Source organism: Micropterus salmoides, unplaced genomic scaffold (assembly GCF_014851395.1).
Source record: "Micropterus salmoides isolate LMB-PRFRI ecotype aquatic unplaced genomic scaffold, ASM1485139v1 Ms_hic_scaffold_14, whole genome shotgun sequence".
Classification (NCBI taxonomy): Eukaryota; Metazoa; Chordata; class Actinopteri; order Centrarchiformes; family Centrarchidae; genus Micropterus; species Micropterus salmoides.
In genome coordinates, this window is record NW_024040485.1 from 4,935,310 (window position 1) to 4,952,174 (window position 16,865).

General features: G+C 41.4%; 1 protein-coding gene across 1 annotated transcript; it reads right to left on the reverse strand.

The window, feature by feature from the left end:
• Positions 1-3,063: 3,063 nt before the first annotated feature.
• Positions 3,064-11,628, reverse strand: LOC119901705 (Krueppel-like factor 6). Its single transcript, XM_038717295.1, has 4 exons — positions 11,316-11,628; positions 8,671-9,253; positions 7,386-7,509; positions 3,064-5,901 (listed from the first exon to the last, which is right to left on the reverse strand). Exons 1-4 carry the CDS (start codon positions 11,415-11,417, stop codon positions 5,850-5,852), a joined length of 861 nt encoding a protein of 286 aa, XP_038573223.1. The 5' UTR covers positions 11,418-11,628; the 3' UTR covers positions 3,064-5,849.
• Between the last annotated feature and the right edge of the window lie 5,237 nt (positions 11,629-16,865).

Here is a 16,865-nt window from a genome sequence, read left to right on the forward strand (position 1 = left end):
TGCACTTAACTATGGCCGCTGGCTTCGCTAAATTCACGTTTCTCAAAATGGAGCTGCCAATGATCATTAATATGAATGCATCCTCGGAATAACTCTTTGCTACAACTTCAACCAGGGCAGAGATTCAAATAAGAGTAAAGCGTGGACCCTGCCAAGGTTGGGGGTTTGAGCCCCATTTGAGTTGCCCCATGGTAACTGTAGTACAATTAAGGTGCTGTGAAATGGTTATGGCTAAATGTGCCAGTTAAATGGAAACTCTTAGCCAATGCTTGTCAGATGCATGCAAAGCTCAGCTGGTATCAAGGGTAACATTTTGGAGAAAGTGAGTGCACAAATTGATGAAATGAATACATTTACTTCATAAAAAAAATGTACTAATGCATACTCCTCAAATAATTCCCTCAGTTTCGACTAAAAGAGATACTGGAGTTAAGTAGCAGTAGGAAGTGGAGTAACAGGTTGTTTTGGCTAGTCTGGTCAGTCAGTGCCTGAATGCTGCATTCCATTTACCTCGGAAGTTGGAGGGCGGAGCTGGGAATGACGTCACACCCGAGTTGACGGCATTCCAGTTAACAGGTCGGAAATCCTCGCTCGGTCAGCCATTGTTTACAACTAGTCAGGTTAGCTATTGTTACGCCGGTTGATAAAAAACGCATTGTGCGGTATTTACTCATACTAAACACTGTAGCTTCACATCCACAGACAGCAGTTGGACAGCACTTTGTGTACGAAAAGTCACAAGTAGACAGAAGTGCTAATAAACAGTATAAACTACAGCCATCTTGGATCACAAAGATGGGGTAGTGCAGTTGTCCCGACTTTCAGAGTTGGAAATCCGACTTCAACTTCAACTTCAACAGCATCAACTTCCCATGTCAAATGGAACACACCATTAATATACTGAGGCTCTATATTGTTTTTGGGAATGTGAGGGTTAAAATGACCTAGGGAAGAATTTACATTCTACAAAAACACACAAATTACCAACGGTGGATTTTCATAACGCTTAATTCTGATATTTTTAAGACTTAATATAATAATAAACAAAAGCAGTGGAGGCTTTGAAATATTTTTAAATTAACATTGAATATAATTCCATGATTATGCCAATCATACAATTTTACCAAAAAAATTTAATTTGGTATTTTGTTAATACTTTAACAAGTGCTTTGAAACATAAGTGGAATGGGTGTATCCCTTCACTTGTTATATATCCTTTCCAAAAAGCACCTATTTCAAGTTATCTGTAGGGAACATTTTCCACTTTTACCACTAAATTGACCAAACCAGAGTACCATGCTTGTTTCTAATTGCGTACACAGTGGGAAGCCTAATAGCTCTAGAGGAAAGAAATAAGTCACATCTGTCACGGTCATGCATATTTAATTGATATAAATGGCGTTATGGTGTCTACAAAATAATTGGCAGTGTGGCAATGTAAATGGAGATTGTGCCCAATTCCACAACACTTGGAAACACCAACTCCCCTAAATTATTGCAGGGCATGCGAGATCCTTAAGACAGGATAAACATTTAGGCGTTTGAGAACGACTGCAGTCATTGCTGGAAGATTTCTTCCGTCAACAGGAAGTTTACTTAGGAAATAAGAGTTTCTATCCACAAGTGTCAGATTGAAGAAATAATTATTTTTTCACAGTCTTTCATATTTCCTTTCTTTACATGTTTATTTTATTATATCGCACAGTTTTTAGTTCTGGCAATTTGAATTAGATTACCAATAAATATATATTTTTTGGGGAAAAAACTTGAGTGCTTCAATTATTTAGGGGCTTTGGGGCACGGAGCATGGCAGGCTCAGTAGAGCAGTGTTAAAGCTGAAGCACTTTGTGCTTGCAATCGGAGATGAAGAGGCTATTTGTCTGTGTAGTGTGCAGAGCTGTTATCAGGGATTTGTTTGTGGCACAACTTAATTTGCATAAATTTCTTGGAGAGTAAGATGAAAACTCTGCGCTCTTGGCTAGAGCAGAAGGACCAGATTTTCCTCACAATGCACATATCACCAACCAGCTCATATCATTGTTCTTATGTTGAACTTGAGGTAAGCTTTCAATCTCAACATCCTGATCATGAATCTGTGAGAATACTCATTCCATTATCACCCCCCCCCCCCCCAATATGTTTTCACGCCTTCAAGATCTCAGCTGCTTCTATACGGAGTTTTGGACCATGATATGACTGTATTTAAAGGATAATCCCAGTTTGGATCTTATTTTCACAACTTTGGCCATCATTTATGTTGGTTATGATGACACTGCAATGTAATTGCTGAAATCTGGAAACATGGTGACATTAGTGATGGGAACTTCAAGGGAGCTGGATATTTTGGCTCTGTTCCTTTCCAAGATCCAGCTCTTTCAGCTCCTGATTCTTATTTGTTGCAAGAAATAAATATGTGAGGTTCCTCAACTGCAATACAATGAAATATTCTGTCATGATGTTCACTTAAAAGAGCCAGCTCATAGAGGCAACTTGTTCACGACACATCAGGTGACATTGCTAAAATAAAGTTACCATTACCACCGTGCTGCTGCCAAAAATACTTACATTCTGTTTAAATAACATTTGCTAAAAACTACACTGGCTAACTATTTTGGGTCTTTAAAAAACTGTAACTATATATTTGTGACCTGTTTGTAGGAATCAATGGGCTTGGGGCTGAGAGCCACAGAAAGGGGTAGTTAGTCTTGGTCTTTTTTATGACAATAAGTAAATATAAAATAACAATGTTAATATTACTGATACTAATGTAATGAAGGCCAAAGCTAGGCAATTAAGACACAATTTGTAATAAACCAGAATAATAATAATCCTTTAATAGAAATGTTTTAGAATGATATAATTATGTTTTGATGGATCTGGTTTTAATCACTGAATCCCTGCCAATATGGTGCAGTTATGTAGTTGACCCTGACCTTTGGACCTCTATGGGGAGGTAAGAGAGATAATTTGTGCTTTGGGAATACTGAATATCCCATAAACAGAGACTTTCTGGTTGACTGTGTCCAGGGAAGGCTGCAGGAGAAAGAAAACAAAAAACACATGTAGATCCAATAAATTCTTTTTATCGATTTAAAAAATACATTCATACAGAAACTATTTTACAAAACAATTTCAAATGAAAAAATCTTGTTATGCCATAAAACAAACAAAAATAGAGCCTCATTTTATCTCCACGTTTATCCAATAAAGATTCTCTGGCTAAAGATAGGGTGTCTTCGCAGGTCTTTGAAAAAGTTGAGAGAAACAAAATCACATCAGAATGCATAATTATGACAACTCAAGTATTTTTTTTGTCTGTTTTTTTGTGTTTTGAAAGATGATAGGCCACAGGTGTATACGCAATTGATGTCTTTTTAAACGTACGTTCAATCAAATCAAAAATAAAGATGTTACAGAAGCAAATGAAGGAGAATGGAGTGTGCCTATTTTACAACACTTCAGCCTCTTGTCTTTATTGGTTCATCAAACAACACACTGCACTTGTTTTTGGTCCCATACCCATTCAAAATAGAAGCTTCCTTACAAAATTCTCTTAGTTTACAATGTACATATCTTTGCATTTTTGACATTTCTCAGTGTTTGGACTTTCTCTAATGTTGACCAGTTTCACCTGTACAGTAGTTGAGTTTGCCTGCGGAGTTGACCACTGAGTAACAGACATCAACACGTTTTATGACCACTTAAACTCTTGAAACAGAAAACGTCTTTTTCAATCTTTTCATATTCAACAACATTTCAAAAAAACATGTTATCCAGTAAAACACTGTGGCTCCAAAACGTTTTCTAGAAATAGGAGAAATTGTGATTAAGTTAATCCAATTGTGAAATTGAAGGGATTTCAATAAACAGAACTTTATCAAACGCACAGAGAAGTGCGCTGAAGTCATGTGCGGTAACTGAAGTTAAAGCATGCATATAGTGAAGTTGGTACAGACATATACTTGGTCCTGGTCTCATCTCAGTTCAACTGCAGACACAGACAGAAACCTCTAGACCTGCAGCACAGCTCAGCTGAACTGGTTAGGCCGGTTTTGGTATTGTTTAGTCAGGTCACGGGTTGTTTAAGCCAGGACTCAGTAAAGATATTGACTCACCCCAAGGGCGAGACTTCTCATTACATACAACATCGAAACAGACTCATGACTGAGAATGTTGTCATTATTCTAAAACAGACTGTAAGCTTCTGACACATCAACAGATATCAATGACCCAAGCGTGCTGTAAATGGTTTCTTTGCATTAAATCCTAATTTGTCACAATCTCAGTGGCTGAGTATGCCACAATTCATGAGAACATATTTCCAAGACAATGTACCTTTGACAATGAGTTACAGTCCATCTGAAGTGCATCCACACCACCTTACACTACATAGTAGTAAACAAAATGGGATTGCTTTTCCAAGTGCTCCACAATTCTGTCTCAGACCTGGGTCATTTTGGGGACCATGAGTTAGTTTTGATATAGCTGTGATATATTCAACAAATAATACACAGATGTAAAAATGGCAGTCATTACGAAGCTGATATATAGATTTTTTTTTTTTTATTCAGGAGTGTAGTCTGTTGCGAGACAAAAGGGCAAAGGTGCGACTGTATGGATCAGACCCTTTATAAAGCAATTCAATAACGCACTAGTGCATTTGCAACCTCCATTTGGTTTGTGTACGCGTGTGTGTGTGTGTGTGAGTGAAAGAGAGAGATCTATTTAACAGGACAAGGCCACTTACATAAGGCATCAGTAAGGTCAACAGTGCATTTACAGATAGAACAAAAGAGACAAGCAAAAGTGAAGAAAAAGGAACAAAAATCCCATCAAGACAGTTGCCAAGCAATAGTGGTATCCCCAACTAAAAAATGACTGCCTTATGTGTTTTGTACAATACTATGATATTGAATAATATGAAGGTAGCTGCTCTCAAATGGAATTTTGTTGTCCTATAAGCAAACAGATGAGCAACACATCCCCAGATCCCATGCAACTTCTGTTATAATGGCAATAACTGTGTACAACTGCTTTTTTTTCTCTTTTAAAATACAGAGCTTACACAATGGACAACAAAATGAGCTTTATAGCATGTATGTTTTGAGACAGGCTACATAGTACATTGCACATTTAATAGCTGCACTAAACAAAAAGTCCTCCAATGTTTCAAGAGGGGGCTGTAGTTCGACCTCTGGACAGAAAGGGGGCGCTCTCTAGCATGTCAGCTCCACCAAATAACCCCTTACTCCCCTCCACAGCCAACAGACTCAAACAGCACAGACAGAACCACGTTTTTCTTGCATTCATTCTCATTGAGACCACAGATATCCCCCCAAAAACCTCCCTCGCACAACATCAACCCCTCCGTGTCATTCACTCGCAGTTCCACAATGCAAGCTCCATCCGCTCCATAAAGCCAGCACAGGCATCCAGTCGCAGGCACTCACAGACCCCATGCGCTCAGGCAAACACACTGTCATTGGAGGAACCACACCCCCACAGGAGTCCCATAATCCTCCAGGAAAAAAGCATCGACCACCATACAGAAGAGTCTCATCCCGTCTTATCCAGCCCAGATTTTTCCCATTTTTAAAAATGTCCTCAAGTCTCTCCCCGCCCTCCCGCTCCTCTGTAAAAGCCTTTCAAGAGCAATCTCCACAGCGAGGTGTTGGAGGCACTAAGTATGGTGCAAAATAATAGCCTGCGTTGCTTCATCTTTTTCCACTGACTGGAACACGGTGGTGCCCCTGTTAACGCTCCCAGGACACACCGGCCTTGCTGATCCCCCCACAGGTCAGGACAATCAACCAGACTCATCCCTCTGAGCTCACAACACGGAGGCCATCTTAGATGTGCCTCTTCATGTGCAGCGCCAGGTGGTCAGAACGGGAGAAACACCTGAGAAGGGAAAAAAGAGAGAAGGTTTAGCTGTTGAATTTAAGAACTTCTCCTATATGAATATAGTTACGCTTACATGTAGTGTTCGAAACCTTTGCTGTCGGATTTCGCTTTGCACTTCTGTGATTCATCAAGTTATTAGAACTTTTCTGAGTGTTCATGCATTATTCCCAAGCAGGAAGCTTCCGGTCAGAGACAAATGCGAATGCGTTAGTCCCTTAAAACTGCATTTTATTGAACGGTCAGCAGGGGGCGACTCTTCTGGTTGCAAGAAGAAGTCCGTTTGCATTAGAAATAATGGTAAAATGACCCTACTTCTCAGCTGATTTATTACCTCAGTAAACACTCTCAGCATGAGTTTAAGGTCTCATGATGGTCCCATTTAGAGGAAAATAGACCAGAAAGCAGAGTATATCTGTGATTGACAGAGTGACTCGTACCCGTGTCCATTTAACCAGCGCCGTTGAAAAAGCGTATTAGGAGTCGGCTGTTCACTTTCTCTGGTGAGTACATTTAGTTTTAAGCCTGTTGTTCGCTAGACAGTTCTCAGCCCTGTTAAAATGACAGTTAACGTGAACTACAGATGCACCTAGCTAAGCAAGCTCCACACACGGCCGTTAGCTCCACCGTCTCGTGCAAATATGGTCACGTCCGGTGACGCTGGTAGCAAAAAAATCAACACTGGCCAAACTCGAGGCTTCTTATCAAGTGACACCAATTAAACAAACATTGTATAGCTCCAATTTCATGAGAGCACAATCAACTGCATGATTCTTGAGTTTGGATTTTGTTTACATAAAACTGCCAGCAATTGTGGCTTTGTAGCCATTCTGCCACCTGTTTGTTGCCACATGGTAGATCTTTTCACCCAACTAGGAGATATCTTAGCTGTCAGAAGTTTCTGATCTCTTCGACCAGGAGGCTGACCTGAACAATTTTTCCTGTAGGCTGTATGATATGACAAACGTGGCAGGCTCAGGGACAAAGCCCAGTCTCACTCCCTGCGCTTCTCATCACAACACCTTCTGACTTATACACATTGATACCCCATTTGACTCTTTGCCCATCCCTTTGTACTCAACTGCACAAGCTGCCATTCTATCAATTTAATTTATTATATTTATACATTTTGTTTATTATGCACCAATACACTTAAGCAAATTCCTTGTATGTATAAACCTACTTGGCAATAAAGCTAATTCTGAACTCACTTTTCATCCAACCCCTTGACCTCGACCCCATTCCATCAGTCCATCCTTGACCCTCATTCATCCCTCCAACTAACATGTCATTTTGATAAACTAATTACCCATTTTTGTATCTGTTGGACATCATCCATTATGTTTTATTTCAGGTTTATTTAACAGGGATAATGCACACTAATAATACATAAATGTATAATGAGCCAGAATTAGCTAAAAGGCTATTTTACATCTGCATGTGTCAGCTAACACGGACATTTACTGGCTTTCCAGCACTCTCACCTGTCGCAGTGACTGCATTTGAATGGCTTTGCTCCAGTGTGCTTCCTGAAGTGTCTGGTGAGTTCATCACTTCGTGCAAAGCGCCACGCACAGCCCTCCCATGAACACCTGTAGGGCTTCTCACCTGCAATTATCACCAGGGGAACAAAACATTTACATTAATCATGAAGTGCATTCTTTGTCAAAATTTCTAAACCTTAGAAAGACACCATTGTTAAAAGATTTCTGCATATGCTCAGTCACTCAGCAGGTTCTGTGAAGAGTTCACACTTAAATGCTTCTAGAGATACATACCAGCCAGTCTAGAAACCGGATATTATTGCTACTGAATCTTATCTCTTTGTGTCATTTTAATAATTTGCCCTCTGACAAGTTCTATAATTGTAGTAATTTTGAGTTGTTAATTAAAATGTCCGAATGTGACATTTTGAAATTCCCCTTCTCAAATATATAGCCAATATTTACAGTTTTTACTTGTATTAAAATTTAGGTTTTACAAGGCTGACTTCAGAGAAATGTGATCCTGTACAAGTAAGTGCTAAGAAGATTGTACTGACCACTGTAAGAAAAACAACCTCGTGCCTTGTGGGTCTGGAGAGCTGTGGTATGCAGCTTTAAGGAGCTGCTTGAGCAGACGGCTTATGTAATGGGGGAGAGCTGCGGGGGAAAAAAAGAGACTGTTCCTAATGGTACTAAAGGCCATTAACCATGTGGCTAACATGGTCGGCAAAGGATGCTAGGAATGTGACTTCCTCTGCTAATGGGCGGCACAGCTTGGCAGAGGTCAAAGGTGACGAGGGAAACCGCTCACATTTGAACCCCAGACAAAACACTGCAAATGTCAGATTCCCACAATTTCACTGTGAATGCAAACGGGCGAGTTGCTGAGTCTTTTCCCATGGTGAAATCTGAGAACTGTTGATTTGTTTTCAGGATCCACATCCTCTGGGTGCTACTTGGCCACAAAAGAGCATCCCTCCCCCTCCCGTGTTTCGCTCTCTGCCTCCCTTCCCCCTAAATGAAGTCACGTTCCTCTGTGTGAATTAGGTCACAGTTGAGGGCATTCCTCCTGACAAACTATGCAAAGTATGTGAGAGCATTTTTCAGCACTCAGATCAAAGTTCATTTAAGGCACTTCCAGGAATATTTCACTCTTTTCTTCTTCTAGATTTGGTTTTACAGTGCAAAAAGTGGTTTAAAAACATGATGTCATAACCTGTCAGGGCAGTAGTCCCCCCCCCCAACACACACACATTTGCATGGTCTCACTGCAGAACATTTTTACCTGTGTGCGTGCGCTGATGTGCTTTGAGGTGTGAGCTCTTGGTGTACACCTTCCTGCATCCGTTGAACTGACACCTGTGCACCCGCCTCCTGCCGTCTGGTGACGCCTCCCCGCTGGTCAGCCCCGACCTCTCCAGGGTCCTGTCTGTGCCACCAGTCCTTATTTTCCCAGGTGAGTGCAGAACAGTCTGTATCCCACTCCACACCTGGGCGACAGAGCCCTCCTTGCCCAGCTCAGGTGAGGACGGCGGCGTGCTGATGATGGCGGATCCCAGGTCTTCGCCACTGTCTCCCAGAATGTCAGTTAAGGAGCTGGAGGAGAAGTCGAGGGTAGGGGAGAGCTCCTCAGAGCTGTCCGAGGCCTCGCTGCTGGCATCGGAGTTGAAGCCGCCAGCGTCGTGGTTCTGGCTGTCCTGATTGTCTTCCTCCTCCTTGATGTGGGAGATCTTTGGGTCCGGCTCGTTTGACTTGTCCCCGCAGGCCAGCATCAGCTTGCTCCACAGGTCCTCCTGGCTCTCAAATTTGAGGTCAGTGGCTGAGACGTAGGGCTCACTCTGGAGGTACCTCTCCAGCTCGAGACATGTCTGTGTGGAGGGAAGTCGAGACAGAAGCTCAGTGCCTGAGGCCTGTAACACAACGCTTTAACTGGAAAGTCCCTAAAAGACCAAAAAAAGTGATTTGTTTTCACGGGAAACAAACTCTGGTGTCTTCTATACACTGTGTTTATTCTTAGCAGCAGCAGCAGGAGGGGGAAATGCTGTGACACTCTTGCACCACTGGCCGCGCTTCCTTCCTGCCTACAGGAATGAGGCACAACACAATGTCCTATGCAGAGGATAGTCAAGTACGTTTTAAGGTTGCCCTCTGAGGCCATATCAGGGAAGATTACAAGCACCACATTTCCTTCTGAGAGCATACAAGAACAAGGTGCTCTTAGCCGCGAACGCTTGCACGGTTGTGTGTCAGTGCTTGTAGGTGTGCGTTGGGGTTGGTCATGAAATTTACATATGCTACAGAGCCCCCCATTGGGTTAGGGAAGTGCTTGTAGATCTTTTAAATCTATCAATTATTCAACATAATGTGGATTTAATAATGCATTTGGAGGCATCGCTAGAAATAACATAGCACACCAGGGACTGAGAGGAGGGAGGTCTGGTTCACGGGGGTTCATAAAAAGCCCGGCATGAATACTGCAAGAGCCGCTGTGGATTGTGGGGATATTTTCTTTGAAAAGGAAGTGAGAGAGCACTTCCTCAACCCACTGCAGTCAGCGAGCACAGGCCAGATATGAGGGCAGCTAACAGGCCTGTGCAGTTTCCTAATTAAGGAGATTATTATGTGCAGCTGAGTTTTATTATAACAGAAGTGAATAGACCAACGGTACCCCCCAGCTTGTGGTCACTCAATAAATCTGAAAGGTCGCGAGATGATTAACAAAATTATATAATTTTTTCAGACTTTTCTTGAACCTTTTTAAGAGTCGTACCTCTACAGGACACTAAGAACATTGCAATGAGACTCTCTGAGAAGGGGATATCCCTCTTTGGCCGCTCACAGCTGAGAGGCATATGCAACATAAAGCATGCCTACATACATTTTATAGAAATACTATATTAAAATAGCAGAAGAACAAGCAACACCATTATCCAGATCTTATAGCAAATACAACTATGGATTAAAAATGTCCATAAAGCATGGTATGGTGTCAATAAATCATATATACACTTTAAGTCAGGAACAGATGGACTTTAATGCCTATGGTAGAAAAAGGTCACTCCAACTTATCACCAATACACTCTAAAATTGGAAAATTGTGGGGACATTGCAGCAATTTAGTAATGAGAGAATGAATTCAAGGCAAATGTTTCTCGTCAGCAGTGCGGTATAAAACTGCACTGTTCTGTCATCCAGGGGACGCTTTGCCGAGCCAAATTGGAAGAGAAATCAGTCTCTCTCTCTTTCTGTCAGTCTGTCACTCTCTCATCTGTGTGTGCGTGTGTGTGCGTGTGTGTGTGTGACGGGGGGGGGGGGGAGGAGATACGCGCAAAGACGCACGGCTCGCCATTCAGTCGCTAAATCTGTAACACAGCCTGTTTTTATTTTATCACAACCCGACGTGCCTCTATAACCTGCAAGCAGGACCCGAAAATATCTAATATAACAGCAAACCTCACCGGAGAAACAACTACAAACATGCTAAAACATAAAAAAAATAATAAACACAGTAAAACTGCAAGTCACTTCAGAATTATTCTGGGAATATTACAGTGATATTTAAAGAAATCGAAATAATTCCATAAAGTAGCCAATAGCACGGTACCTAATAAGTCCATATTTGGTACCACAGCCACACTATTACAGCATATGGTAGCATCATAAGAATATTAAACAGATCTGTCACTAAGGGAACTTGGATCGCTTCCCCTATGAACGCGACTTTTAACAGGGGAACTGATATTAACTGTTGAACTAAATCAAACGTGTTCCATAAACAACTTTGACATTTGCACGTCCACGCGCAGCTGTCATCTGAAAGCAAGTTTACCGAAATTGCCCACATTCTTTGCACTTCTATGAAAAACAATCGCACATGAGCACGGGACGAGCTGTCAAGCTGTGTGTTGTGTGGAGGGAATAACTCGTTACCTGCTGCCAGTACTCTTCCAGAGACGGTAAAGCTGAAAAGTATCCGGTGTCGTGCACAATTTGGAGCTCCTGGAAGATGCTACACATAGGGATGACATCCATTTCACACCTAAGATGCAGCCACAAGTAGAAGCGAATTCAAGCTTGTAGAGAAAACGAAGCCTGTTGTGTTCGGAGAGAAGCTGGAGTCTTGGCTGTATCTGCATGTATGATCGTCGGGACTAGTGCGCTTCCAGTGGAGGGCTTGAGCGTGTGACGCACAGAGAGCGCACAACACTGAAGTCTCCAAAAGTCCGTCAGCGCACTGTAAACTTCCCCCCGATTCAAAATTACAGACAAACCCACCCCCATGTGATTACATTACGTTTCGGCGTGTCTACCAATGGGCTCGACGGAGCGTACCACCCGCCTACCAGACCACCCCTGGCCAATGCTGAGACAGAGCCGACTCATCCTGTCTGTTGTGGTTGGCGCGCGGTCCGAAGCGTCTCCTGCTCCCATTGGGCTAAATCAGCGCTATTTTTAGAGCGCTATATAACCCGGACTCCTCTCGTACCAAAACTAGGAAGTCTCGTCTACTGATTTAAATGCGAGCTTCAGCTTCTCCGTAGCGGCGGCAACCGCAGGAGAAGTGCAGGTTGCCACTGTGAAGCAACGCTTCGGTCTCTAAATAGACACACCTTTGTGATATTTCATCACACGTACATTACGGACGTCTATTCTCTTGGCGAGTTAAGGGTTGGATGTAAAGAGGGAAGTCTGCAAAGAAAGATCCACACTGGTTCAGTATTTAGCTGCCTGTAAAGCGCACATCGCGGCAATAATAGTTGGTGGTGCCTGCAAACTCAGGGGGACCGTCAAAGATCGGATCAATTTCTGTGGTCTATGAAACAAATCAGATAGAAATCTTCTCATGGCTGTCCAGAGATCCATGAGGATTATTATGAGCCTCCCTGTGACAGTGGAGACAGTTTAATAAGCTATTAGGTTATAATAGGTTTGCCATAAAGATGATTATTCGCAAAATGCTGTACAGGTTATTGTAGTGGTAGCAGCTTAAGGCATATATCATGAGGGACATGTTTGCTTTTGCTGGAGATAATATGCATTTGTATGTGTGTGCTTGTCTTGGTTTCATTCTCAATCACTTTAGAGTTGTGGCTCTCTTTCTAAGAAAGCGAGCATGCTTCTCTTGCAGCAAAGCCTGTTTACTATTCGTGATTACGATCATGAAACCACATCATCGGTTTACTTGTTTCCTCTAGCAGCAAGGAAGACGTAAAAAAGCGCGGGCCACCCATGGTGCATGGTGAGAGTTTCTAATACAGGATCCCAATATATATCTCTCACAGCTCTAGAGTGACATGTTATAAATACACACTGGCACTCCTCCAGAAATGTATTTGCCTTTCCCCCTCCTTTTAATGTGAATAATCATTGCTATGCGGTGATCAGTGTTCCACCAGATCAAAGAAGCATGAATATTAATCAGAGGTAATAGGCCTAAATGTTGATATATGAAGAGAATGTCTTCGATATGTGCTCTGCTCCAGGCTATATTATGCTGTTAGCATAAAAACTTCATTTGTAAAATGTTACATCCACTTTGGAAAGAATCTCCTTAGCTCATTATTCCATGGCTTTAAAATACAGGTGATGCAATCTAAAATAATTAAGCTTTGATATTAAGTGAGGAGTTAAATTGCCTTCAATCAGTTTGAATGTGTGCTTTATCAGTCGTCAGCCTTTTCAGCGGAGAATGTTTTATTTAATCCAACTCCATCAGTCAAAACACTGACTAATGCTGAGCTATTATTAATCTCACTAACGCCCAACATACAAATACATGTGAGTAAAACTATATATCCAGTTGCATAAGATGTGGGATAAAGTTGAAATCAAGTGGAACAACAGCGGCATTGATGAGTTAAAGGCAGGCGATGTGACAAACAACATATTTGGAACAGAGCGCCATTGTTCGACCCATCGGCCCGGTCGAGCGCCTCCACAACGGAGTCTCTTTTGTTGAGATCTCAGCTGTGGGCACAGTTGCAGCACTCAGCAGCATCACATTCTGTCATGAGTCTATGGGGTTCAGAGACAGAGAGCACATGGACAGGTCTCTGTTGTGACACAGATGAATTAGAAGTATTAGAAGGGAAGAGTCATGCTTCCCTAAAGCATTGATGATTCATTGTTGACCTTAAACATTGGAGAGAGACAATGGAATTGTAATGTCAATGCACATACTGGATGCACTTTTAGTATGAAATACTTTTTTATGCAACATACAGTTAGAGAAATGCAACAGGGTTTGGGGAACTGACCTGTGCATTCATTTAACTGTTAAGTGATAGACCAAAATCATTGTTCTCCCCCTGGCAGATTATTGGCTCAACAAAAGCATACAAAGGCTAACACAGAAGTATGTGCTATATGCTATGATAAAGATGTAATAGAAGTACTTTTACTTTACCAAAGATTCTAAACATGTTTTAGGTGTCTCGTCAACATGTTTTGTTTTTTGCAGTTTCCTTGTGCATTGCAATGTGGGACCCTTGGCATCATCAGCACACAACATTTAAGCAGATATGTGTACGTATACTGACTTTTAGTACACTTAAAACTCTAAACTTGCTTAGAATTCACATGCAGTACGGAACTGGGACAAAGCTCATGTTAAATACATTTTAATTCAAGGGGAGGATGCTTTAAAGGATTTGTTTTATTTTGCTTCAGTTATTTGCTATACACATTCATTTCTATGTAATGTCTGTGAAACAACACAACTGACTTCCATTCATTATTACTACAGTGGTTTCTGATTTGAAACTCATGTCAGTATATTTCTGCACCATACTGACACCTCTTTCTAAAGTGATACTTTTGTTCTGTCATCACTAAAAACCCTTTGTTCTCCCCAGTGAAATTCTGTGTTTAGAGTCTCTGAACCAGTGACATCAAATTGAATTCCTGCACATTTCTTGTTCTTGGAAGTAGGAGTCATCCTGACTCTGATGCAAAGCATGCGTATAGAATCAGTGCAGTTGCCATGAAGCAGTGACTGATGTTTGTGGCAATGCACGTGGGATGCTGGTCTGTGACAGCATGAATCCATAGCAACAAAACAATGGGCATAAACAGCATGCAGATAAGCAGTACTGCTCTGTACTAGTCAGGTCTTTTTTATATGTGTATTTGTATATATTCTCATGCACTGCACTGTACTCTGTATGTGCGATTGCTTGATCTACTTGAGAATGTATTCATTTAATTGATTGCTACTTGCCTAGTTCAAAAAATGCAAACAATCTTGTTGCAGAAACATACATTTTACAACATATAAGAGCAACACAGCATCCTGTACAGAACAAGGGGACAGGACAAGATGTCTAGGTTTCTTTTAAATTCTATATAGACATTTAAGTAGAAACTTTATCTTAACTTTAATCTTATCTTCACACAACATCCAAAACCATAGCTTTAATATTCATACCACAGCTGAAAACCACATCATCAGAAAACACAGGACCTACATAAGTAGATACAGACAAATGCATACATGTCTATAGGCCACAAAGTCAGTCCTTTTGTGTGGGGTAACCACAGAAAATGTCAGGGGTCAAGCAGAGAAAACCAACTGTCATTTCTTATCCAACACACAATTTAAAATCCTGCATTTGGAAAGCGTGCCAAAAAATGGTCACTCACTTTTAATTAGCTGTCCTAAAATTCTTTGCACAGCAGATAATGGCCAGTTCTTAATTTGCAACCAGTGTCTGGTGCCTGATTAGAGATCCACAGCTGCAATTAGTTTACAGACGTTTTGTTGTTACCATTTGGAAAGAGTAGTCAGATAGGCTAATAGTATATGACAATGATTTAGAAGCTGTGCATGTTGTGTCTACATTTGTGATTGATCGTCTCGCAAATGTATGCCATTTGGTAGGATTACCATTTGGATGCGTGAGAGAGTTGATTTTGCATATATTCAACATATTCAGTGTGTGGCACCCCAACTGCCTGTCACTTGAATCTAATCAGAATGCAAAGATATTCCGGGTGAAGAAAAGTACAGTGTATGTATTAGCGTAGAGCAGGCACAATGAGCAACAGTCTGTGGAGTGGCTGCAGCAAAAACAAGCAGAGTTAATGTAATTGGTTCATGACATCACATGTCTAAGTGATCTTAGGTTTAGATGCACTGTAGATGAATCAGAATCATAAGACCTTGGTCATTAAAGGGAATGGATTCCTGTCAGCTGCAGCGTTAGAGAAGCAGACATGTGACGAGAATGCTGCTTTAAATCCTGAGGAAACTGAATGAGACATGTTCTTCCCTTCTGCGACACCTGCCCTTAAAGTGCTTTTGAACAAGGTTTTCAATCCCCAACAGTCCAACAGTACGAGGTAGTTATTTTGCATGACCTGAGTGAATGCGAAACTCAGAGCTGAACACGAGCAAGGGGACTCAGTCCACTTTCCCTGGCTGAGTAAGAACTGTAAGGGGGAATCAGCAAAGATCCTAAGTGATGTTTACATGGTTGCTTGAAAATAAAAGCCTTGCTGCCTGTGACTAAGGCAATATTCAAAACATAACCAAATAAAGAGAAGAGAAGAGCTTTACTAGGTTACCGCATTAATTGCTAAGGTTTCCATTTTGTATTCTAAAAGAGACAAGTTTTAGGCATACTTGTGCATAAAGGCTTTACAGCGAGCCCACACAATGCTGTGCTGTAGACTACACCATAGGTGATGTTTATCTTCTCAAAAATGTAACCACATGTGGAGGCGGTGTCGCCTACAATGATACCACTTGGGCAGGGTTGCCAGATATGACTGAGACCAAGTAGCCCAATCAACAAAGCCACAAACCTAACCAACTGTAGACCAGTTTGTTTTATTGTGGATGTCTTGTTTTTTGTCCATCTGACTTCTCTTGTAACAGACCAAAATCTCATCGAGCCTATTGAACTCCTGTCAGTCTCACAGGTTTGTGCTCATTTCAGAAGAGGAGGGACAGATTCTTCGGAATACAGCCTTTTCTTTGGAAAACTGGCAAAATGGAACAAGTAGTGGCCCAAATGATGATTTACACGCCCAGTCATACAATGACAAACCCCAATCTGGCAACACTACACATGAAGACCTCAAGAGCTGTGATTGGCCAGTTGGACTGCTTGTTTTTTTTCTCCAATAAGTGTCCAGTGTGGATGATTGTTGATAGTGAAGACAACATACAGACAAGAGAACTGTAAACTTTCTGCCTGCTACAATTGTCTCTCTCTAGCACAAACACAAAAGCTATAAAGGCAATTACCCTTTCCAGCAATGAGCTGAAGCCAGACAAGGCAAACTTTCCCTTTTGTTGCACTACGGATCACAAAGTGACAATAACTGTATTTTGAGATGCATGAAAAGCATAGCCGGATAATGTACAACACGTATTTTTAGTGTAGGAATAGTATGTAAATGTATACAGAATGTACATAGAAAATATTCAGGACTAGAAGGATGTTGGTCAAGATACTTTCTAGAAAACAAATCACA